This window comes from Cyclopterus lumpus, chromosome 11 (genome assembly GCF_009769545.1).
Source record: "Cyclopterus lumpus isolate fCycLum1 chromosome 11, fCycLum1.pri, whole genome shotgun sequence".
NCBI classification, from domain to species: Eukaryota; Metazoa; Chordata; class Actinopteri; order Perciformes; family Cyclopteridae; genus Cyclopterus; species Cyclopterus lumpus.
In genome coordinates this window covers 20,383,337-20,410,275 of record NC_046976.1, presented here as the reverse complement: position 1 = coordinate 20,410,275, position 26,939 = coordinate 20,383,337, and the positions used below count along the sequence as shown (strand labels likewise).

At 42.7% G+C, this 26,939-nt stretch overlaps 1 protein-coding gene across 1 annotated transcript; it reads left to right on the top strand.

Annotated features, from left to right (window-relative positions):
- Positions 1-1,338: 1,338 nt before the first annotated feature.
- Positions 1,339-25,225, top strand: LOC117739224 (venom phosphodiesterase). Its single transcript, XM_034545516.1, has 26 exons — positions 1,339-1,417; positions 3,109-3,246; positions 3,327-3,452; positions 6,305-6,365; positions 6,745-6,842; positions 7,706-7,785; positions 8,686-8,805; positions 8,970-9,079; positions 10,580-10,645; positions 10,826-10,898; positions 15,565-15,673; positions 16,444-16,624; positions 16,731-16,844; positions 17,623-17,702; positions 17,967-17,998; positions 18,118-18,245; positions 19,099-19,168; positions 19,281-19,368; positions 19,645-19,811; positions 20,877-20,922; positions 21,107-21,261; positions 21,789-21,924; positions 23,188-23,265; positions 23,358-23,490; positions 23,919-24,075; positions 24,868-25,225. The coding sequence occupies exons 1-26, from the start codon at positions 1,339-1,341 to the stop codon at positions 25,039-25,041; spliced, it is 2,799 nt and encodes a 932-aa protein (XP_034401407.1). The 3' UTR covers positions 25,042-25,225.
- The last annotated feature ends 1,714 nt before the right edge of the window (positions 25,226-26,939 follow it).

The following is a 26,939-nucleotide window of genomic DNA, read 5'->3' as shown; positions in this document are numbered from 1 at the left end:
AAAATAAAGCATGTTGTACCTCGTACAGTAATGTACCCTAGAATTAATAACTGGTTGTGGTTGTTTATCTTTAATTGGTCATTTGAGACATTATAAGCTATTTAGAGTAGGAGTGGGCAATCCAGATAAAACACTCTGTCACGTTACATGTAATTTAATATTGCAGTGTGGATAATCAATAGATTGTGTGAATGTCAATCGAGAAACTGTCAAATGGATGAAATAACAGAAAGGTCTGTTTTGGGGTCTAATCCAGCAAAGTAAATATTGTGGAAATCAAGGAACTTCAGCACATTCATGTAAAACTGTATATGAATCTTAATTTGGTTTTAATTTGGTTTTGATAAAACTCTGACACCTTTATGTTGTCTCATATTTCACAGTATGCACTGCAGAAATATTCCCAGATGTCTACGACGACTGTTTTGATAATTTACTTATTCTGTTCCAAACTGGTATTTTATGAAGATCAATAATTTAAGGGTTGGAGGACTGGAGGGTTGGAGGGTTGGAGGGTTGGAGGACTGGAGGGTTGGAGGGTTGGAGGGCTGGAGGGTTGGAGGGCTGGAGGGTTGGAGGGCTGGAGGGCTGGAGGGTTGGAGGGTTGGAGGGCTGGAGGGTTGGAGGGTTGGAGGGTTGGAGGGCTGGAGGGCTGGAGTGCTGGAGGGTTGGAGGGTTGGAGGGTTGGAGGGTTGGAGGGCTGGAGGGTTGGAGGGTTGGAGGGTTGGAGGGTTGGAGGGTTGGAGGGCTGGAGGGTTGGAGGGTTGGAGGGTTGGAGGGCTGGAGGGTTGGAGGGTTGGAGGGTTGGAGGGCTGGAGGGCTGGAGTGCTGGAGGGTTGGAGGGTTGGAGGGTTGGAGGGTTGGAGGGCTGGAGGGTTGGAGGGTTGGAGGGCTGGAGGGTTGGAGGGTTGGAGGACTGGAGGGTTGGAGTGCTGGAGGGTTGGAGGGTTGGAGGGTTGGAGGGCTGGAGGGTTGGTGGGTTGGAGGGTTGGAGGGTTGGGGGACTGGAGGGTTGGGGGACTGGAGGGTTGGAGGGCTGGAGGACTGGAGGGTTGGAGGGCTGGAGGACTGGAGGGTTGCCTTGAAAGGAAATCCAGCTCATTGTTTGTCCATCAAAAAGAAAACTGTTAAAGATTTGTTTGTTTCAGAACAAACTTCAAGGAAGTCTATTTGTGTGTGTGGGTCACAGGTCGGTGTCCTGGCTGTATCCATCGTGACCCTGATCCTTGGACTTGGACTTGGTCTTGGACTGGATTTGCAGAAATGTCAAAACAAAGGTGCTGTCGTGGGGGGGGGGGGGGGGGGGGGGGGGTCTCTGAGCTTTGTCTCTCAGAGGGAATGCCCTCTGAGAGACAAAGCTGGACAGGGACCAAGCTGGACCGGGACCAAGCTGGACCGGGACCAAGCTGTTTACAGAGTACACGTGGTGGAAGAACGCACTCATAAGCAGCAGACCAGTTATATTCTGCGCTCGGTCCGTGGTTTTGCTGACTCATACGAGGAGCTTTACCCGGCTCAGCGTATCTGTGTGACTCAGCAGCCAGCAAGACGCTTTGTGGTTTTTAGCTTCTGTCATTATGCATCTCAAGCTCTGTCTTCTCTGCTGATAATACGCATATCAATGTGCTGAGTCACATCAGACTTGCTGCACAATGCTAAACATGGTGGTCGGTGTCACAGGCGCCTTTGAAGTCCAATCAGACTGTTCAACAAGTTGAAACACGTGGTGAACTTGGGTTTGTTTGGTTGACTTAAAACAACTACAAAACCAACAAAGCACAACAAGAGAACTTGATTCCCACCGGACGTTCTGAGCAAAAGAAAACCGTATCCACGACAATATGTTTCCCTCGAAACGTAACTCACACATCCAGTTATGCTTTATGGGAACGTCGTTATTAGGAGACAATGCTGGGACTAACGTATACAAATATTTATAGATATTTAGCCTCCAAATGTGCTGCCGAGAGCCCACAGCGTTGCTATTTAAATCAAGTTCCAGACGTAATGACAGTCCAGCAGTCACTGGTCGTCATTTCACAAACAATATCAATATCATACATTTTCTCATGTGAATTTATTCCTTCTTTGTGAATAAATTTAGACAATGATGTGTTACAAAATGTTTTTACCATAGCATATTAAAACAGAATACATCAACAAAATGGATTTAATAGACAACCATTTTTAAAACTGTTCATATAATAATTCATAGTCCTCATAAATTACTGTCTTCATTTAAATATTCAACTATAAAGACTCAGTGTCCAGAGTTAATGAGAATGTCCATGTTGATTTTATTGACTTGGGTTTTATTTTACAGCCTGTTTCGTCTCGCTTGTCCTTCAAGTTTTGCGAAACCCACATTGTTCTGCTTTTCATGTCTTGTTTTGTTGTAACAAGTCAAAGGTTACATCTGCTTAGTCAGCGAGAGTCACTTCCTCAGGTCTGTGCAGAAAAGTCCAGTTTGCAGCATGATTATGATCTCATGTGACACACCTGACGGTGGCCGAGTGGCTCAATGTGACCGATGAGCGTGACGTCGAGCTGTGGATCCAATCGGGAAAAACACAGACTGTGCAAAACCTGAGGAAATGAAGTTTTAAAGAACTGTTAAAAAAATTGCAATCTAAGCTTAAAGCAGAATCGTCAGTGGTTTGGTTCAGAAACGGTTAGTCTGCTTGTAGAATAATGGTGTCTTAGTTGCTCTGCATGCTACGTGAACGTTAACCATTACCTCCCAACTCTTCACTGTGCAAACAGAGCTGATAACTGGAAGCGTTGTCCCTCCAGGCTAGTAAAACATTTGAGTTTACAAAGCAGGTCTGACAGGCTCGGTGTGAAAGGTGAATCCAGACACGGATTCCATTCAATTCAGTTTATTTTGTATAGCCCAAAATACAAATGACACATGTGCCTCAGAGGGCTTTACGATCTGTACACACAGACATCCCTGTTGAATGTTTCACGGTCAAAGAAACCAAACATTCTACACTTGACCACGTTCGTTATGCTGCGTCTGCATCCATCACGCACACGTAGACGAGCTGCCAGGAACGCAGACCCAATCTTTCAAAAACAAGGTGTCTTCCTGTCTTCCCGTCCCAGTCGTCCCCCACTCGTCCTGCAGGGGTCGATGCTACGAGCCGTATGACGGCGACGTCCCCGGCTGCAGATGCGACAAGAACTGCAACGCCAGCAGCGGCAGCTGCTGCCGCGACTACGACGACATCTGCACCGTCCCCAGTGAGCCGCCGTCGCCTTTGACCTCCGACCTTTTCGATTCACCTTCCGCCGTGCACTGACTCCATCTTGGTTCCCTCCAGCCCAGCAGTGGGAGTGCACGAAGCCGCGCTGCGGAGAGACGAGGCTGGAGCAGAGCCGGTGCCACTGCTCCCCCGACTGCCTCGCTGCAGCCGACTGCTGCACCAACTACAAACATGTCTGCCACGGTGAGAGTGGGACCAGAGGGCCGGAGAGTCCATGTCAGATTAAGATCTGCATTCCCACACAGCTGAACCCCACTCGTGACACTCAGGGGAACGTGTTGTCTCAGACTGCGATCCAAGGCTTTGTGGTTTACGTTGGCAACGGAACAAAAGATGATGAATGTACCTGGTACCAAACCAAGATGCAACCAAGTACTTGGTTATGTTACAAAGCACTTGGTTATGTAAGTACTTGGTTATGTTACAAAGCACTTGGTTATGTAAGTACTTGGTTATGTTACAAAGTACTTGGTTATGTAAGTACTTGGTTATGTTACAAAGTACTTGGTTATGTAAGTACTTGGTTATGTTACAAAGCACTTGGTTATGTAAGTACTTGGTTATGTAAGTACTTGGTTATGTTACAAAGTACTTGGTTATGTAAGTACTTGGTTATGTTACAAAGTACTTGGTTATGTTACAAAGTACTTGGTTATGTAAGTACTTGGTTATGTTACAAAGTACTTGGTTATGTTACAAAGTACTTGGTTATGTTACAAAGTACTTGGTTATGTTACAAAGTACTTGGTTATGTAAGTACTTGGTTATGTTACAAAGTACTTGGTTATGTTACAAAGTACTTGGTTATGTTACAAAGTACTTGGTTATGTAGGTACTTGGTTATGTTACAAAGTACTTGGTTATGTTACAAAGTACTTGGTTATGTTACAAAGTACTTGGTTATGTAAGTACTTGGTTATGTTACAAAGTACTTGGTTATGTAAGTACTTGGTTATGTTACAAAGTACTTGGTTATGTAAGTACTTGGTTATGTTACAAAGTACTTGGTTATGTAAGTACTTGGTTATGTTACAAAGCACTTGGTTATGTAAGTACTTGGTTATGTAAGTACTTGGTTATGTTACAAAGTACTTGGTTATGTAAGTACTTGTTATGTTACAAAGTACTTGGTTATGTTACAAAGTACTTGGTTATGTAAGTACTTGGTTATGTTACAAAGTACTTGGTTATGTTACAAAGTACTTGGTTATGTTACAAAGTACTTGGTTATGTTACAAAGTACTTGGTTATGTAAGTACTTGGTTATGTTACAAAGTACTTGGTTATGTTACAAAGTACTTGGTTATGTTACAAAGTACTTGGTTATGTAGGTACTTGGTTATGTTACAAAGTACTTGGTTATGTTACAAAGTACTTGGTTATGTTACAAAGTACTTGGTTATGTAAGTACTTGGTTATGTTACAAAGTACTTGGTTATGTTACAAAGTACTTGGTTATGTAAACAAAGTACTTGGTTATGTAAGTACTTGGTTATGTAAGTACTTGGTTATGTTACAAAGTACTTGGTTATGTAAGTACTTGGTTATGTTACAAAGTACTTGGTTATGTTACAAAGTACTTGGTTATGTAAGTACTTGGTTATGTTACAAAGTACTTGGTTATGTTACAAAGTACTTGGTTATGTTACAAAGTACTTGGTTATGTAGGTACTTGGTTATGTTACAAAGTACTTGGTTATGTTACAAAGTACTTGGTTATGTTACAAAGTACTTGGTTATGTAAGTACTTGGTTATGTTACAAAGTACTTGGTTATGTTACAAAGTACTTGGTTATGTTACAAAGTACTTGGTTATGTAAGTACTTGGTTATGTTGCAAAGTACTTGGTTATGTAAGTACTTGGTTATGTTACAAAGTACTTGGTTATGTAAGTACTTGGTTATGTAAGTACTTGGTTATGTTACAAAGTACTTGGTTATGTAAGTACTTGGTTATGTAAGTACTTGGTTATGTTACAAAGTACTTGGTTATGTAAGTACTTGGTTATGTTGCAAAGTACTTGGTTATGTAAGTACTTGGTTATGTTGCAAAGTACTTGGTTATGTAAGTACTTGGTTATGTAAGTACTTGGTTATGTTACAAAGTACTTGGTTATGTTACAAAGTACTTGGTTATGTAAGTACTTGGTTATGTTGCAAAGTACTTGGTTATGTTACAAAATACTTGGTTATGTAAGTACTTAGTTATGTTGCAAAGTACTTGGTTATGTTACAAAGTACTTGGTTATGTTACAAAGTACTTGGTTATGTAAGTACTTGGTTATGTTACAAAGTACTTGGTTATGTTACAAAGTACTTGGTTATGTAAGTACTTGGTTATGTTACAAAGTACTTGGTTATGTAAGTACTTGGTTATGTTACAAAGTACTTGGTTATGTTACAAAGTACTTGGTTATGTTACAAAGTACTTGGTTATGTAAGTACTTGGTTATGTTACAAAGTACTTGGTTATGTAAGTACTTGGTTATGTTACAAAGTACTTGGTTATGTTACAAAGTACTTGGTTATGTTACAAAGTACTTGGTTCACCAGGACACTGTAAATAACTAATACGTCATAAGTTTGTACGTTGTTTTATTGAACTGTTTACTGCTTGTGATTTTATTTAGTTGGAAATTAGTCAGATTTAAAAATGGCCACTAAAAAAGACTTTTATGGACATTTGGTCAATGTTCAACAGGGATTCAGGCCTTTAAGACTTTGTTTGTTCGTGGTTCCCTTCAGCATCTGAGGGCCTCTTATGATAATAAACCACGGTTTATACGATACAAGGAGCTCTCAAGCGAGGGCTGTTCCATTTAACAATGTTTAACACAGGAAATGTGATACAGGCAGAGCCACTTAAACATTTCTTCACACATCATTTGATGTATTTGGTTTATGCCGGAGACATGCACACCTAATCCACATCCTGTTTGAGCCCTGCTGCCTGATTTTAAATGACAATACAACAATGGAGACATCATTGAGCCAAAATGATGAACGTGTTAATGCATTCTGTATTGGGTACTGTAGGAGAGAGAGAGTGGGTGGAGGACGAGTGTGAGGACCTGTCGACCCCCACGTGTCCAGCAGGGTAAGAATGCCCTTTTAACCCCTTAATGTGAGATATTCAGAAATGCAACAAGGTTATTGATCTGTGGGGAGCAGATTCAAGTTATCATGAGTTCTCCTAATTAATTCAATTGTATGCTGTTCTTTGATTGCTGAGACCTAAATGTGCACTTTTTGTTCTGTTTTCTTTCCCCAACTTATGAGCCGTTCATGAATCACAGAATACAGTCGAACTAAAACATCAACGGTGTTATTATGGCAATTACCTTTTGACAGAAATGTCTTGGGACTTCCATTAAACTCGACTGTTACTCTTCCTTAAACTCCCGTATCATCACAGTCTGCGTGTGTCTCATCTCGTGTCCTCCTCCTCTCTGCTTGATTCCTTTCCTCCCTCACAGCTTTAAGCAGCAGCCTCTGCTCCTCGTCTCTCTGGATGGACTCCGGGCTGAATACCTGCAGACGTGGAGCGCTCTCATCCCCGTCCTGGACAAACTCAGTTAGTGTGGACTACCCTCTTCCTCTTCTGACCCCTCTTAACCTTCCATGAGATCAGCGCTGAGCCGAAGAGGCTCGTGAAATGAGGGCGAAGGGAGATATCTTATGGAAAAGTGAAGCTCGGTTGATGGTTGACGGAGAGGAGCTGGCACAATCGGACCTTTTCAGACGTAACTGTGCACAAATAGTTCCCTGATGAAAGCTCTACTCACACGTCTGCAGGTTTTACAGAAGACGTTTGTTGTTTTAGACGCTTTAGAAACAGGAAATCTTCATTTGAGTAATTATCTTTGCAGCCCAATCAAATAGTTTGCAGGATATTCAACCTGTTTTTGGTTTCTTTATATTGCATTTCATATTTGACTTTGGCTTGTACAAAGGCAATACGAGATGAGAGTTGACAGATAATCCTCGTCATCGTGGAGGTCGGTTCATGCCGTCTTTTTGATTCATTCACAGTTTATTTAGTTGGTCTTCTCTCGGGTCTTTGTGGAAAATAACACAACGAGGAAAACCCCTTCCGTGCAGGCTGGGGATACGGAGCCACGAGTACCAACCAAGCCCGAGACTTGAAGACCTCCAACTCGTCTGATCACCACAGATAGCATCGAATTTGGACACATACAATTAATTATTTGTCCTGGAAGATGACTCACTTCTGGTGAATTCTCTGAATCCTCTTGAATGAAGACTAAACCAGTCCAGCTGCCAGACGGATAACTTCTGGACGTTTTCACAGCATTCAGTCAGGAATTAGTTGTATTAAAAAACTAAAAAAAGGTCCATCAAAGTGAATGAATCCTGACACTTTCTCCGACATGTCGCTGACGTGTGTTTTCTTGTCTTCTGTTGCTCCCGTCGCAGAGAAGTGTGGAACGTCGGCGCCGTACATGCAGGCAGCGTTCCCCAGCAAGACTTTCCCCAACCACTACACCATCGTTACGGTAAAGACGCACGGCTCGCACCGGCAGAAACGGACGTAGATACGCTCGAGTGCTGATTTCACACGTATGTGGCATCTCTTGGGAAAAAAAACGACAGTGTAAATGACGCTCTTATGCAACTAAACTTTAAAAAATGGAAATCTAAAATTCTTTTTTACGTTAAGCTACTTTGTCGGGTTTTGTAAAAACCTCATGTTTCGTTTTACGAATGTGAATTTAAACTTTACACATGACACAAACAGCGGTCTCCAGGGTTAAAGTCCATTTTTGACCATTCGGCAACTTCCTGCATTCCTCAAAAGGCTACTTGAAGCTCCAAAAGTGTTTCAGTCCCCATAGACCTCTATGTGAAAATGGCCAACTTTAGAGCAGAAATAAACATGTTTAAAAACCTGCTCCAAATAACGGCTTTGGTCTCTATAGCTATTTGTCCGTACACGGCAACATCACGTTTATATATCTCACCCAGAATCAACGATGACTCATCTCACACCTGCTGTTACAGATGCATTTCATAGAGAAACTGGTTCTTGTCAAAATAACCTTTACAACATACCATTCTTCTCCTCTCCTTCCATGTCATCTATTATCATCACCTTATCTTCTCTGCTCTCCTCTCCCCTTTCCTCCCCTCTCATCTCCTCCCCTCTCATCGCCTCCCCTCTCCTTTTTTTCTATCTATCTCCTCATCCCTGTGAATGTTTTTTTTCTGTTGTTTTGGGGAGTTTTTCCTGATCCGATGTGAGGTCAAAGGTCAGGGATGTCGTATGTGTACAGATTGTAAAGCCCTCTGAGGGTAATTTGTGATTTTGGTGTAAACAAAATAAACTGAATTGAATCTCTCCTCCCCCTCCTCTGCTCTCCTTTCCTCCTCTCTCATCTCCTCTCCTCACCTCCCAGGGTCTCTATCCAGAGTCCAACGGTTTGATTGACAACAGTATGTACGACCCGGTGTTCAACGCCTCCTTCAGTCTGTCCAGTCCGGAGAAGGACAACCCGGACTGGTACCTGGGACAGCCTGTGAGTCATAATGTTCTGGTTTTAGCTAAAAGGACATTGTTTAAAAAAAAAAAGTCTTCTTGTAGTTGAAGATTTGACCCAATGTTTTTAAATGTAGAACTTGAGTTCATTGTCATATGCCGTCCAAGGCAGCCGCTGTTGATCCGTCCTGTTGGTCTTTGTAGATCTGGCACACAGCGAAGCACCAGGGGCTGAAGTCTGGGACTTTCTTCTGGCCGGGATCAGACGTCAAAATCAATGGAAGCTTCCCCGACATCTACAAACCATACAATGGGTACGACCCACATTATGTTGGTCAAATTGCTGGAAAGTATCGGATCCTATTGGATGAGTTACTGGTTGTGCACCATTAACAACAGAACAGGGAGTTTAATTTCCCACGGAAGCATAATATGGGAAAAACATAACCTTTTGTTTCTTGGATGGCTCTTTCATTCAATATCTGAGAAAATATTGAACCGTCAACGTACTGCAGCGCTATGAGATTCTTTTGCCGACGCCATTTGTAACGTGTTGCAAATGCTTTTGGAATTTATTTTCAAACTTATGCAGCGCTTAATCAACACAAAAGGTGCAGATGTTGACACCTGGAAGCTGCCCTTCAAACCTCAGTCTGCTATGGAGCTGCTCACAGCTGTGTCAGAAGATTCACTTTTATTCATTCAGGCTTCAGAGAAATCACAATATTAATATACATTTGAGTTTTAAACCAACACGGTGACGTCCCCGTACCGTCAGCGAGTGTTCGTACTGGAAAGAGGACGTCGAGTTTCCTCTCGGCTCTGAGCTGAAGGAGTGATGGAGCTCTTTATTTCTTTTGAAAGGTCACTGTGCTCTTCACGGAATACAAAGACCCCGACTTTTAGAACAGAATGTTTCTTTGGCCGGCTTGTTGTTGTGAAATGACAGAGCAGTTCTCACCCACGTATCTGTGTGTGTGTGTGTGTGTGTGTGTGTGTGTGTAACAGATGTTCAGCCACATACTGTGTCCTTGGAAAAATGACCTAATATTACTATTTCCTTCTCAATTCATCAAAACCCTTGTGGAAACTGGCATGTTTTTTTGTTTATTTCCTCGATAAGTGAGGCAAACATAATTGGTCAATCTATTATCAAAGTATTAATTTATTTAACCTACAAAGCTTTAGTAATGTTTAAAGAAAACCTTATTTTTACAGGCCTCCAGTCAATGTTCAGATTTGGGGTTGTTTTGCTTTCACTTGGAAAGAAAACATTCCAAAATACACATTTATGAGTTTATTTTACTACTTTGTCTATTAACGCTCCTGAATTCCCCAAAATGTTCCATTAGATAATGCCTCATTTGCACTATTTAAACATAACCTTTCAGACATCTTGTATTTCTTTGACCTTATTCACCTGCTGTGTCTCCATTTAACATTCACATCATTCTGTAAATACATCTTGCTCAGGTAACATTTTACACATCTGTTTAACCTTTAATCCAAATGACATGTTGAGATCTCTGAAGCAATATCAATAAAAGTACAAAGCATTGATATCCAGGCCTGGGATTGTGTGTTAATAGTTTACATGAAGGCATATCAAAGCGATAAAGCAGCAGTAACTGGATCGCATCTGATAAAGTACTGTAATGGGCTGATTTTGCAACACAGTGTTTTTATTGCTGCGTGGGATGGAAGACGTTGGTTTGGTTGGGAGAACAGATGTTTTGAACCTTCACCGATGATGTCACCGTTTCTGATACGATTTTAAACAGCGCCTCTCTTTCCTGCTCTTTGGTTATCTTTAGCAAAGTGCCATTTGAAGAAAGAGTGCTGACTGTGCTGAAGTGGCTCCAGCTGCCCGATGACGACAGGTTAGTTTAGTTTTTCTTCAATAAAGTGCTGGAATCCGATCACTTGCATTCAGCGAATGCCGTAAATGTTCGTCTGGTGACGTTGGTGCTAAAGAAAAGTGGTGCTAAAGAAAAGTGGTGCTAAAGAAAAGTGGTGCTAAAGAAAAGTGGTGCTAATAAAAAGTGACCTTTTTCCTCCAGACCAGATTTCTACACGTTGTACCTGGAGGAACCAGATAAATCTGGACACAGCTACGGTCCCGTGAGTGGAGGGGTAAGTCCGCCTGACCCACTGAATCTGATAATGAAGAGGAAATCGAGCTCAGATGTTTTCTTTTATTTCTTTCTCATCTCGTCTGTCAATCTTTCATCACGTCTTAATGTCGACCTCATCTGACATCCACATTTACCGTCAATCAAACTGTGCTGTAACGACTCCCATCATCATATCGGACACATTATCCTCATTGATGTGTGGTAATGGACAACGTTATCTCAGATGAGTCTGAAGTCCTTTACATGAGCCACTGATGAAAGAGAAATATTGAACGAGATTGCTAATAAAACAATTTGAATCCATCAGCAGCGTCAGGACATAAAGAGTCCAAACTGATGCATCATTTTGCATATTGTTGTCGGTAAAATGACGACTTAACAGTAACGTAAAAAAAAAATTGTTAAAAAATTAAAATCGTAACCTAAGACCGTAACATTCTAACCATACAACGGCCCTGAACTTTTTAACCCAGGGTTACGGTCGCTTGTATGTATATATATATATATATATATATATATATATATATACACATCTGAATGTTGGTTGGTTGGAAACCCAGTAAGCCAATAAAGCTCAAGGACTGACAATAATCTCTTCCCACCATCTACTCGTGTGTGTACATGACTAGAAGATGACCTGCTCCTAGTATAATCAAAAGTGTGTGTTAATGGCTGATTCAGAGAGTGGGAGGAAAGAACGTCAAACAACATTTACAGTTGTGACTAAACAGGACAACGTTGTTGACAGCAATTAGTGTCACGGCCCATCTGTCTTTGTTACTTGTAGCGAGACTCATTGGTTAACATAGCTAAGGATGAGGTCATTGTCTTATCCACGTCAACTGCAAGCTGTCTACTAATTTGAAGCTATTTTGGAGTCACGTACATTCACACTTTGTTCCCGGCGTTTGTTTCCTCACACGCTGCAAGACCATCCGACGGCTGTAAACTCACTTTTAGTGGAATGCCAGCTCGCCCTAAAAGGATTACATTGCCGCTCGTCAGTGTACAATGGAGAATAAGGTCCGGATTAAAGAAGGTCAAGGTGAACATGTTTCCTTTGCGTCTTTGTACTCCATCATCCATTGACGTGCACAACATTGCACAGTGATGCTGATGCGTTTTATTATTCTATTTCGTCACTACAAGACAGAGATGAATTAATTACGCGGGTTATGTTTAAGTTAATGTTTACCTACTTTTATTTCGGCAACACGGCCTAATAGTGTGGTACATAGTTATACATCACACCTGAGGCTCTCTGGATGACTGGTCTGGTCTCAACTACCATTGGATTGATTGCTGTGACATTTGGTTCAGATGTCCATGGTGCCCAGCTGGTTTGTGATCCCCTCACATTTCCTCTACTGCATTGTAATTGGTGAACATGTTGGCTCAAAGCAGTGCTGTGCCTCACAAAGGCCCCCTGCTCACATTTCTAATGAATCATGGGCATATAGAATCTGTGCAATATCAGATTCTACCTTGACTTCCAGCTTCAGATCGTCTACATCTGTGTCATCCATCTGTGGAAACCAAGCTCTGGCAGGTCTCAATGTCCTCAATCATTTGTGCTTCTCAATGGGACACTGACAATAATATAACTGTTTTCATAAGTGGCACGAGGTAAATATCCCTTTCGTTGTGCCCTTCTCAGGTTGCCTTAGTTTCAGACAGAAACCTCCTGAAGCTAAACTAACTGCCACCTCTCCTCAAACAAAAGCCCAACATCGAAAAGGCCTGAAGGACTTCAGTTAGAGCTAAAGCAGGATCCTGTCCACCAAATTCATAGCGTGCTGTTTAAAGATGCAGACACACCTTTTAGGTGCCTTTTGATGGCTCCCAGCTGCAGCGATATCAACTCTGCACAAAGGTTGACATGTTCCATAACAATGACTCAGCATTTACTGAGGGGCCAAACAGGCTGTAATGCTTCTGTGAAAGAAACACTATGAAAAGGTTAATTATGTTTGGAAGTTCTGCAGTGAACTTTACACTTGCTCTATTTCATGTTAACCACATGTTATAATACATGTTACAATGGTAACCACATGTTACAATGGTAACCACATGTTACAATGGTAACCACATGTTACAACGTTAACCACATGTTACAACGTTAACCACATGTTACAATGTTAACCACATGTTACAATGTTAACCACATGTTACAACGTTAACCACATGTTACAATGTTAACCACATGTTACGTTAACCACATGTTACGTTAACCACATGTTACAATGTTAACCACATGTTACGTTAACCACATGTTACAATGTTAACCACATGTTACAATGTTAACCACATGTTACAACGTTAACCACATGTTACAATGTTAACCACATGTTACAATGTTAACCACATGTTACAACGTTAACCACATGTTACAACGTTAACCACATGTTACAATGTTAACCACATGTTACAACGTTAACCACATGTTACAACGTTAACCACATGTTACAACGTTAACCACATGTTACGTTAACCACATGTTACAATGGTAACCACATGTTACAACGTTAACCACATGTTACGTTAACCACATGTTACAACGTTAACCACATGTTACGTTAACCAAATGTTACAATGTTAACCACATGTTACAACGTTAACCACATGTTACAATGTTAACCACATGTTACAACGTTAACCACATGTTACAACGTTAACCACATGTTACAACGTTAACCACATGTTACGTTAACCACATGTTACAATGGTAACCACATGTTACAATGGTAACCACATGTTACAACGTTAACCACATGTTACAATGTTAACCACATGTTACAATGTTAACCACATGTTACAATGTTAACCACATGTTACGTTAACCACATGTTACGTTAACCACATGTTACGTTAACCACATGTTACAATGTTAACCACATGTTACGTTAACCACATGTTACAATGTTAACCACATGTTATAATGTTAACCACATGTTACGTTAACCACATGTTACAATGTTAACCACATGTTACAACGTTAACCACATGTTACAATGTTAACCACATGTTACAATGGTAACCACACGTTACAATGTTAACCACATGTTACAACGTTAACCACATGTTACAATGTTAACCACATGTTACAATGTTAACCACACGTTACAATGTTAACCACATGTTACGTTAACCACATGTTACAATGTTAACCACATGTTACAATGTTAACCACATGTTACAACGTTAACCACATGTTACAATGTTAACCACATGTTACAATGTTAACCACATGTTACAACGTTAACCACATGTTACAATGTTAACCACACGTTTCAATGTTAACCACATGTTACAATGTTAACCACATGTTACAACGTTAACCACATGTTACAATGTTAACCACATGTTACGTTAACCACATGTTACAATGTTAACCACATGTTACAACGTTAACCACATGTTACAATGTTAACCACATGTTACAATGTTAACCACATGTTACAATGTTAACCACATGTTACAACGTTAACCACATGTTACAATGTTAACCACATGTTACAATGTTAACCAAATGTTACAATGGTAACCACATGTTACAACGTTAACCACATGTTACAATGTTAACCAAATGTTACAATGTTAACCACATGTTACAACGTTAACCACATGTTACAATGTTAACCACATGTTACAATGTTAACCACATGTTACAACGTTAACCACATGTTACAATGTTAACCACACGTTACAATGTTAACCACATGTTACAATGTTAACCACATGTTACAACGTTAACCACATGTTACAATGTTAACCACATGTTACGTTAACCACATGTTACAATGTTAACCACATGTTACAACGTTAACCACATGTTACAATGTTAACCACATGTTACAACGTTAACCACATGTTACAATGTTAACCACATGTTACGTTAACCACATGTTACAATGTTAACCACATGTTACAATGTTAACCACATGTTACAACGTTAACCACATGTTACAACGTTAACCACATGTTACAACGTTAACCACATGTTACAACGTTAACCAAATGTTACAATGTTAACCACATGTTACAACGTTAACCACATGTTACAACGTTAACCACATGTTACAACGTTAACCACATGTTACAATGTTAACCACATGTTACAACGTTAACCACATGTTACAATGTTAACCAAATGTTACAATGTTAACCACATGTTACAACGTTAACCACATGTTACAATGTTAACCACATGTTACAATGTTAACCACATGTTACAATGTTAACCACATGTTACAATGTTAACCACATGTTACAACGTTAACCACATGTTACAATGTTAACCACATGTTACGTTAACCACATGTTACAATGTTAACCACATGTTACAATGTTAACCACATGTTACAATGTTAACCACATGTTACAACGTTAACCACATGTTACAACGTTAACCACATGTTACAATGTTAACCACATGTTACAACGTTAACCACATGTTACAACGTTAACCTGGGACAGGGATGTCGTATGTATCCAAAATAAACCACACAACGTTAACTCCACAGTGAATGACGGGACACTATGAATAGAGATATAATGTGTATTATTATTGCTGTGTCTAATCTTAAAAGATTAGAATAAACACATTCATATCTATTCTTGTATGTCTTCTTCTGTCGGCTGCTAATTGTGTGTCTTTGTTTCAGATGATTGAAGCCATCCAGGGTGTGGACAAGATCATTGGTCAACTCATGAATGGCCTCAAGCAGATTGGCCTCCACCGCTGTCTCAACATCATTATTGTGGCAGATCACGGTAACACGCACACACACACACTTGCATTATTTAAAACACAATAGTTAATAAACATATTAATTATATATCAGTATAATTCTTTGTTTTGTATGAGCTACATGTTAGTCATTGTCAGAGTGAGTTTGATGCCACAGGAGTACCAGGATTCAAGTTACAAAATATTAATATAATAATATATAATATTAAAATGGGAGTACATTTAAATAAGAAGGATATACAAAAAAATATTAAAATGTTCTTGGTAATGTGTTCTTTGATGACCCTGACTGAGACCACAATACGAAATGCGTCTCACTTACTTCGCTGGAGTTTTGATATCCTCAGAATGAACTGCTTAGAAAAAACAAAAAGCCCACAGGATGGGACGAAGAAACACTTTCACCTCGGAGACCGACGTTCGTGTCGCGCGTGGAACCAACAACGTGTTGTTTGGCTTTGTGTTCACAACGTTACATTTCACCTTCAGAATCTGGCCCGGTTTGACCCGGTTCTGGAACCGGATTGTTTGGAAATGAGAATACGTCTGGAGTTCTGAGCTAGAGGGTGTGATGAAAACTCTTCCTCGTGTGGTGCATTCAGGAAGATACGACATTAGAAACTTGACCACATGACCACTTTGCATGTCTCTTCAACCTAATTGAAACCTTCGACTTCCTGGAGTGTAACGGACATGCTGTGAAATGCAGCTGACGAGGAAAACCACGAGTATATTCTGTGTTATGGAGCACCATTTGAGGGGGGATTCATATAACAGCTGATTTCTGCTGCAGGTATGGAGGACACAAGCTGCGACAGGAAGGAGGTGCTGCAGGAGCTGGTGGGCAATGTCCAAAACTACTGGGTCAGCGAGGGAACGTTCGGACGCATCAGAGCCAGAAACAACGCAGTGTGTGAGTGTAAAGACTTGAGGCGGCCTCCTGTTACCCTGCACACCGACGGGTGGGACTCCAAGTGAGCGCACAGGCACAAGAAACACTGATAGTAAACGGGACCGTCGAGGCCTCCGAACACCTGGCGATGAGCGATTAACTCGCTCCGGTTTCTGTGTTCCTTTCAGTGGCACAAAGGACTGCAGGTCTGCCGGTCTGCAGGTCTTCAGGTCTGCCGGTCTGCAGGTCTTCAGGTCTGCAGGTCTTCAGGTCTGCAGGTCTGCAGGACTGCAGGTCTTCAGGTCTGCAGGTCTTCAGGTATGCATGTCTGCAGGTCTGTCGGGCGTTGGCTGTCACAACCGAACCCACATGTTCTTGAACACAATGCTCAGCCCGTCACATAAGCCCCGCCCCACAAAGCCCGTGGGCGCCCGCAGGCCGAGCCCGCCGCAGAAAAAAGGAATCCACCGGAGTGTGAAGATCAGATATGAAACAAACAATATGTGTAATCAGCGATTGCGTGACACGAGACGAGTGCGTCAGCTCAGTTTTCCTCCTGGTGTCAGAGGTGGGCGTAGAGGCTCCATTGGTACACTTTCATATATACTCGGTGTTCACTGTGTACTTACTTGCACAGTGTCGTCTAAAACGCAACACAAATATCCGCTGTTTTTTTTTGCTCACTTAAAAATAACATAATTACTTTTACTTCTGATCACAATTAAATACCATGTAATTAATGCGCGTGTCCTTTACACACAATAACAAACCTGAGACGTCTGCAAAAGAAATAAGTTGAAATGTTGACGTGTTCTTCTCCGCTGTATGTTTGCAACGTTCTGACGTTAATCGAATTATCACAATTCACGACGCTACAGATAGCAGCCGTTTGCTAATTAATGAAAAGCATTGCGAGCGTATGGATCGGCGTTTATTAATCGCAGCTTTAGTTTATTGGCTATCTGGCTCGTAGAATATCCTAAACCAATATGTAATGTCAGAGCATGGCGCTGGAACCGAAAGGTTCGAAGTGGGGCCCTCCTCACGTCACGCCCACTCCAGAAGCACCTGAAGTTCCAGGAGACAAGCATCAGCCTGTGTTACCCCCACGTCTAAAGTCCCTTGTTCTGAGGATGCAGGCAGAACAAGGGCTGATATAGGTGTGTGTGTGTGTGTGTGTGTGTGTGTGTGTGTGTGTGTGTGTGTGTGGGGAGGGGGCATAATCATTCTGTTTTCTTCTAAAACTTAAAGAAATATGTTTTACTTTCATTTGGACCTGAGGGAAGTTCTCTTCAATATAAAAAAAGATTTCCTCCACATTTACATAAGTACGTGACATACACGTACATGTCACGAGTACATGTTGTGAATTTGCTTTGATGACGAATGAAGCGTTGACTTCCTCCTTTTCTTCCTCTTCTCAGTGGACTCAGCTGGACTGGTTGCCAACATGACCGTGAGTTCATTTCTATTGAATCAACTACCCGTGTGCCAGTAAAACCAGCAATACACCAGCACTCCATTGTAGATGTAATCTATGATTACATATATCATAATGTTTCTGGGGCACTTCAGTGCAAGAAGCCGGACCAGAAGGTCAAGGCGTACCTGAAGGCCGACCTGCCGAAGCGCCTCCACTTTGCCAACAGCCGTCGCATCGAAGACGTCAACGTCCTGGTGGAGCCGAAATGGCTGTTTGAGAGGTACGCATGCCGACCCCCGTCTGGGGTACCCATCCCGACCCCCCGTCTGGGGTACCCATGCCGACCCCCCGTCTGGGGTACCCATGCCGACCCCCGTCTGGGGCATCCATGCCGACCCCCGTCTGGGGCGTCCATGCCGACCCCGTCTGGGGTATCCATGCCGACCCCATCTGGGGCGTCCATGCCGACCCCCGTCTGGGGTATCCATGCCGACTCCCGTCTGGGGCGTCCATGCCGACCCCATCTGGGGTACCCATGCCGACCCTCGTCTGGGGCGTCCATGCCGACCCCCGTCTGGGGCGTCCATGCCGACCCCGTCTGGGGTACCCATGCCGACCCCCGTCTGGGGCGTCCATGCCGACCCCCGTCTGGGGCGTCCATGCCGACCCCGTCTGGGGCGTCCGTGTCGCAGCTGTAGCCTGGAGGAACGCATCGGTTCCTATGATATAATACAATAAGTCATTTTGATTTCTTTCACGTGTTTTCTTGCAACACACCTGTGCACGCTGCTGACGGGTTTAGGCAACACAACCACCTGGTTAGGTTCAGGAAAACAACGTAGTTTGGGTTAAAATAACGACGGAAGTGGCACCGAAGTTGCGAGATAAATAAGTCAAAATAACACAAAACAAGTCTACGTTGGGGTTAAAATAACTACGTTACTAAATAAGACGACTCGGCACATGAACACCGGTCCCCGGTTTGGACATTTTTCTTCCAAAAGGTTAATGAAGCAGCACTTATTGAAACCAGTGACTTCTGATATTCACGCCCAGTCCTTCCAGCTCTGCACACTCAGCATTTCAGTGATTACTAGACAGATCTCTAACGACGACTGTTCCCGTCTCCACAGACAAAAGGGATCTCTCTCATTCTGCTCTGGCGGAGCTCACGGCTACGACAACGATGCCGAGAGCATGCACGTGAGGACGCCTCTGCTATTCTGTTCTGCTCCCTCGGTGATGTGATCTGTTATCCTTAAGTTTTTTCCCCCAACATGGCCGCCGCCTTGTCTTCCTCCCTCTTCTCTTGCAGGCCATGTTTGTCAGTTATGGACCCGGGTTCCAGTATAAAACGGAGATCGAACCCTTTTCAAACATCGAGCTATACAACCTCATGTGTGGTGAGTTTATGGCTGTTTGTTGACTTGTGGTTTAGCTTGGGGTCCAATCACAGCCGCTATAAGTATAAATATTATTGTCTTGTTGGAAGTCGCTGGTGAGTAACAGATGTCTGGTTACCGAGATGAGTTTGCAGAACCTTTTACAAATAATATTCAGATTTTGGAAGCTCCAGTAGGTTAACTGCACCAAACCGTACACATTAGCACCGAACGTTAACTGTGATGCATCGTTCATCATTTCAGTCACGAAACTAAACGGTCCTCGTTCCCATGCAGACGTGATGCAGATCTCTCCCGCTGACAACAACGGGACCCACGGCAGTATGAACCACCTCCTGAGGTGGCCCTTCTACACACCAGCGCCCCCCGCAGAGCGGAGCGATCCGGTTCAGTGTCCGCTGGTCAGCCTCGACCCTGAAGACCCCCTGGGGTGCTCCTGTCCCGTGGGTATTGTTATGCTTACATAGTGGAGAGTGGAGTGAACCTCTGACCAATCATGTTTACAATGTTTACTGAGGGAATAAATCAAGAGGAGTAGAGTCATTTATATAGACTTCTATACAACCAGAGGAGTCGCCCCCTGGTGGTCAGCAGAGAGAATGCAGCTTTAACACATGAAGCATAGACTTCTATACAACCAGAGGAGTCGCCCCTTGGCGGTCAGTAGAGAGAATGCAGCTTTAACACATGAAGCATAGACTTCTATACAACCAGAGGAGTCGCCCCTTGGCGGTCAGTAGAGAGAATGCAGCTTTAACACATGAAGCATAGACTTCTATACAACCAGAGGAGTCGCCCCCTGGTGGTCAGTAGAGATAATGCAGCTTTAACACATGAAGCATAGACTTCTATACAACCAGAGGAGTCGCCCCCTGGCGGTCAGGAGAGAGAATGCAGCTTTAACACATGAAACTCCAAGAGGACCCGTGCATACTTGCTTGTAAACTGCGTTAATCATGCGTCTTCGAGCATGGGGGTCTGCAGTCATTGACCGCAGTTGACTGGAATTTACCGACATTACAACCAAAGTCTCCTTCACTTCCTTGGAGTGTTGAGTGGTTTCTCGAGAACCCTGCAAGCAGCAATTTCCGCGGTTGCTGCCAGGTCCAATCCTCCAGGGGGAGATCATGTCCACACCAAGAGAAGTCGAAGCGCTTTTTGAAGGAAACTCCGTAGCTCCGAGTTCGCTTCCCGCTCAGTTGCCGGGCAGATCTTCTGCTCTTTCTGTTGCAGTTGAAGTGACAGAAATGATCACATTATTGTGCAAAATCTCAGTTGAAGGGATGACAGGTGGCTCCGTGTGATGAGGGTAAAACCTGAGGGCAATCGACATTACAGTTATTAAAAAGGTAAATGTTAATTATGAGACTGAGAGGACAGAATCCCTGAGGAGTTCCCGTCCATCCCCCTGACCTCCAGGTACCGGTGTGACCTCCACCAGCTGTAAGCCTGTGTGTGTGTTAACATTAATTTAATAGCATTTGTTCTCTTTCTCTCTCTCTTTCCAGAGTGGAAATGCTCTCAACGGCCGTCTGAACCTGACAGCTGAGGAAGGTGAGGAGGTTCCTGTAAAGCCTCTAAGATCTGAGAACTTTTCATCTTCTATGTTTCTGGATTCTCGTGTCTTCAAATCTTTTCATCCCAACTGAATGCACTTTGAGGAACACGTTGTTACTTCGATCAATACCACTGATTGGGCGACGTGAAGTACACCTTTTTGTGGTGTTTTGTGTTTCAGAGTCGGCCTCGGAGAAGAAGCACATGCCGTTCGGCCGCCCCCGGGTGCTGCAGCCCGACCAGAGCTACTGCGTCCTCCACCAGGAAGGATTCATCAGCGGCTACAGCCACGCGGCTCTGATGCCCCTCTGGAGCTCCTTCACCGTCCCCAAGCCGGTAAAACCTCTAAAAACGTTGGTTTAAATACCTGAAACGTTCAATAGTTCAGATCACGACAATACCACTTATTGTGGCTGTTGCTGTTGCGCCACCTATGGGTAAAATGACCATCTCATTTTAGAAGGATGACTCGGATGTATTTATATCTATATCTGGTTGCAAGACATTACAATAAATCATTACAATTTGTCTTTTTTTTACACATTTTTACAAATTCTGCAAGCTCTTGTCACATAAAAAATGTGTTTTTGTAAAAAAAATTCTAATTTTCTTGTGAAAATCTCTTCATATTTAACTAAAGAATCCATGAAAAAACTTTTCATCTTCCATTTCACCAGTTATAAGCAGCAGCATTTGATATGGAGATGGATCTGTTACATTAATGATGCTTTCAGGGACTTAAATAGATGCCATTGTCTCAGAAATATGAAACGTTTACAAAGTAAATTCAAAGATGGCCGTCGCGGGATCGTCACGACTGTGACTTAACTCAAGCTCTGGTTTTCTTTGTCCCGTTCTCGTAGAGGAACGTGGACCCGTTGCCCCCGGTGACGGCGGACTGTCTGAGGCCCGACGTCAGACTGCGGCCGTCCCAGAGTCCCAGATGTGACCAGTACGACGGCGCTGGGAACCTGACGCACGCCTTCCTGTACTCGCCAGGTACTTCAAACTTTATTCCTTCACCGCGATCGTCGTTGAGCTTGGTGTGAAACTCTCCGAGATGATACTTCATCTCTTGAGCTGCTATTGCTCACTCGCTCCCCCGTGTCTTCATCACTTTACACAGAATTTTCTCAATCCTCACTTCCACAGAATCTGGTACACTTAAATAAATATTTAAGTGTACGTTTATGAACAACATTTTACATATTCCATATTAAATCAGATGCTGATGGTACAGCGCTGTGAATTATATATATATATATATATTTTTAACAAAATTGCTTTGCTTGGTTAGGGGGTAACTACTGAAACAGACCACACAGCGGGGTATGCTTTAGGGCGGGGCTATAAGGTGACTGACAGGTCACTTCTGTTCACTGGTTGAAAAAAAAAAAAAAACAAGATGGCGATGGCCAAAAATCCAAAGCTTGAAAACTATTGGTCCACAAACCACCGGCTGAAGGGTAGCCCCGCCTCCCCACCGGGTCGGCACACTTCCTGTTGATTCGGCGCTCCACCAGCCAGCCGCTGGGTCAGAGCTGACGTGTAAACACGACCTCACGGTTTCGCTTCTCTGTCCTCTCACCGTTGGACATCGAGTAGCGTGGGGTGAGTCTCACCATCTCCACTCACACGCCTCGAAGTTTCTACACAAAGCCGTGAACATACGGACAAGATATTACAACAGATCCAGAGAGAGGGGGATCGTCTACTTCCTGTGTGGGACACATTCGATTCTGTGAATTCAACTAAAGCAGAAAAAGGCACATGCATTGTACATACATACAGGTTATGAAACGTCAAAGCCCAAAACAATCATATTCGACATATTGAACTGATTTCAAGCAGCAGAGTGCATCGTCTCTGAGGTCGAGCTTTGAACTCCTAAAGAAGTTTTTACCACCAGTACGAGGCGGTTCCACTTGACCCGCCCCCGGGCTGAGCGGTTGACAATGGATCGATGGCTCCATATGAGCAACGTGGAACAACCGCGTTAATATTGTCGTGTTGTACGACGGCTTCGAGAGCCAGTGTCACTGGATGGAGACGTCGTCGGGCCGTATGAATGCTTCTGGGTTTTTAATCCCTACATTTTGGGTCAAACGAGGTCACGTGTGTCTTCAAATCGAACTCGCTTCATCGGAATTGAATTTACAAAAAAAAGAAATGCGTATATGTGAGACGTCCTCCTTTATCAATCGCCACTTAAGGACGTATAGAAGATAGTTTTTTGCATCATTGGTTGTTGTGTTTTTGCAGAACTGAATGAGACGGCGGACCAGCGGTTCGATGCTCTGCTGATGAGTAACGTGGTGCCGATGTACCCCGAGTTCAAGAGTAAGTCGCTGGTTAAATATCGCGGCAAAAAGAAACGTTCCTTTCTTTTCTTTCTCCCCCTCTGAATCCGACCTCCTCTCCTCCCGTTTCAGAGGTCTGGGACTTCTTCCTCGGCTCCCTGTTGAAGAAGTACGCCTCTCTTCACCACGGCGTCAACGTGGTGACGGGCCCCGCCTTCGACTTCAACCACGACGGGCAGTCCGACACTCGGGAGCAGCTCCAGCAGTACGTCTTCACTCTTCAAGAAACACACTGTGAAACGGACAGGAACGTTTATTCAAATATGATCACAGACATCCGAAGCTTCATTCGAAAACCTGGATCGAAGCTTTGAATGTTAACTTTTTGTTTTTTATTGCAGCTCTTGTTTGTTTGTTGCCTTAATTGTTAATTATTACTCATCTTTTATTTTATTTGTAAATACAAGTTAAGTGTCTTTCTTCGGAAGCTTTCTTTCTTAGCATAAAAACATTTAATAATAGATTCTGTCTTATTTGCTGACATTAAGTTGACCTTTGATTGGTTCCTTTAGGGCAGCTCGGCCTGTAACTCATAATTGAGTTTTTTCTTAGAAAATGATGATGTTTTCTTCCTTAATAAATCTTAATGATATAATTTGTGTTTGACCTCCCCGACGCTCTGTGTGGCTGCAGGTTCGTGCCCGGCACCAACATCTCCGTGCCGACCCATTTCTTCGCGGTGCTGACCAGCTGCAGCGACTCGGCGTCACCGGTGAGCGGCTGCGCCGGCGGGCTGCAGACCGCGTCCTTCCTGTTGCCTCACAGACCCGACAACTCGGAAAGCTGCAAAGTAAGACGGGATGACACTTCGTTGACCCTCCGGCCGCCCCGCACCGACCGGGCTCATAAAGGGAAACTTTTGTTATGACTGAGTATGAAACTGACGCCACATTGGTTCCCTTTCCATGTGCAGTGTCTTGTGTTCCTGTGATGGTGTTCATATGTTCTGACCCTGGAGTGAAGCCACATAACCGCATACCAGCTATTGTGATGGTATGCGGTTATGCTATGTTCATGATGACCAGAAACATTTCTATAAAGACAACAAAGTCCAAAACCTGTTGTTGTTTTATTGGATATGTACGCTGTTCTTCTAGTGACTAATCCTAACCTAAAGGTGAGAACCAGCTCGAGGCAGGTAGGCCGACTGTGATACGGCTTCAAAGGCCGTTAATAACAGACTCCATCAAATATGAAGAGGAGAAGTTGTACGGTCTGTCCCAAAAGACTTCGTTGACTCACGCCCTTCAAGAACATCAACATCAGATTGAAAAGTCAGATAAACTGAAACCAGTGAAGCTACGTGCTGGAATTCCCTTCATCTTTTGTTGAGACATAGTTTAGTTTAGATGTGAGGCTGACTGCTTGATAACAGCAACCTGGGGAACCCCCACCCCCCCACACCCCCCCTTGCTTGATAACAGCAACCTGGGGAACCACCCTCCCCCCTTGGATAAAGGAGTGAAAGTGGAACGTTTAACCCGCAGCAGATAGAAGAAACGTTGACCAAATTTGTCAACTCAAACATAAAAGTTTGAACGGTCAAATTTTAAATGTTGTTTTGTCACTTTTGTTTTTGCAGAGTACACAAGCCGAAGCTCATTGGGTTGAAGATCTCGTGTGGTTCCACCAGTCACGAGTCAGAGATGTCGAGTGGATCACAGGATTGGACTTTTACCAGGGCAGCAATCGACCAATCGTAGACCTGCTGAGGATGAAGACCCGCCCCACAGCTGCCATTCACAGAAAACAGTGAACAGAAGAGTAATCACCAAGATTAATATTCAGTATCTGTAAAAGCATTGTAGTATTGAGTAAGTCGTCTTTAATTGTGTTATTACTTTGTCAACACTGGACTGAATGTATTAATTATTCAACAAAGTGACATTGTTTATTTATTTTTATTTAAGTAACAGCGTAACGTAACAATGTAACATAATAATGTAACAACGTAACACAACAACGTAATAGCGTAACACTAACGTAACACTAACGCAACACTAACATAACGTAACAACAACGTAACACAACAACGTAACACTAACATAACGTAAAAAACGTAACGTAACAATGCACTGTAACAACGTAATGTAACATAACAACGTAACGTAACAACGTAACGTAACAACGTAACGTAACAACGTAACGTAACAACGTAACGTAACAACGTAACGTAACAACGTAACGTAACAATGCACTGTAACAATGTAACGTAACAACGTAACGTAACAACGTAACAACGTAACGTAACAACGTAACGTAACAATGCACTGTAACAATGTAACGTAACAATGCACTGTACCAACATAACGTAACAACGTAACATAACAACGTAACGTAACAACGTAACGTAACAACGTAACGTAACAACGTAACAACGTAACGCAACAACGTAACGCAACAACGTAACGCAACAACGTAACGCAACGTAACGCAACAACGTAACGCAACAACGTAACGTAACAACGTAACGTAACAACGTAACGTAACAACGTAACGTAACAACGTAACGTAACAATGTAACGTAACAACGTAACGTAACAATGTAACATAATAATGTAACAGGGTAACACTAACGTAACACTAACATAACGTAAGAACGTAAACAACGTAAGGTAACAACATAACATAACAATGCACTGTAACAATGTAACATAACAATGTAACATAACAACGTAACATAACAATGCGCTGTGACAATGTAACGTAACGTAACAATGTAACGTAACAATGTAAATGTAACGTAACAATGTAACAATGCACTGTAGCAAAACAACATAACATCCGTTACGTCACCAGCCTAGTTAAATGACAACGGCCCTTGGTGCATTTTCTTATGTAAAGATGCGATACAAGTGTAACGTTAGCTAACAAGCAAAGTCCATTAACTTCTTCAGACAGTACAAGAACAGTGGTCTCCTGGATGAAAGTCCTGTTTGTTTGACCCATAAACCTTACCCCCCCCCCCTCACACAAATGGCTCAATGGTCTTACCTACACTAGCTAACAAAGAGATGTGTTATTTGGTAAACCCACATCATAATTGAATAGATCAATTAATCTGACTTCCCCCTAGAAAAATATTTCTTTCTTTTGTGTTTTTGTATAAATGTATTTGATTGTTTGTAAATGGAGTCAACTACCCAACATAAATGAATAACAAGCACCTTCCATTTGTTTCTGTTTCATGCACACCGAGCAGCCCGCACTTGTGTTTAATGGCACATCTCGTCCTGTGCAGAGAAAATTCAAACACATTTCTTTTAAATCGTTCTCTAAAGCAGAACACTGAGTATACTTTTAAAGGAAAACTAGGCACAATCAGACATTTCCCAACATGCTATGTGGCCAAGGTGCCACAGAGTTTGCTTCCAGGATCTTCTTGCAGTCGACCTGGAATTCTACAAACTATTTGTTTAATTGGAATCTGGTTGGAGAGATGAGCACGAGCTCCTTCTGGCAACCCAGCAGCTGTTTCCACTTAGAATGGTGAACATCTCACAATGTGAAACTTTGGAAAACAGATTCCAGAGTGAACGTATCACATGCCATACGTCCGGAATATGTTTTCTAATTATTCTGACGCCATACATTTTACTTTGTGGTGCAGTCTGTCCATGTTGTAGACATAGTCGTACCTTTTAATTTACAAAA

Bases quoted from the DNA above. Each gene is read 5' to 3' on its own strand.
- LOC117739224 (XM_034545516.1), top strand. From the start codon at position 1,339: ATGCCCTCTGAGAGACAAAGCTGGACAGGGACCAAGCTGGACCGGGAC. The intron at 1,418-3,108 runs GTACACGTGGTG...TTCCCGTCCCAG, and splicing joins GGGACCAAGCTGTTTACAGA to TCGTCCCCCACTCGTCCTGC. The intron at 8,806-8,969 runs GTGAGTCATAAT...TGGTCTTTGTAG, and splicing joins ACTGGTACCTGGGACAGCCT to ATCTGGCACACAGCGAAGCA.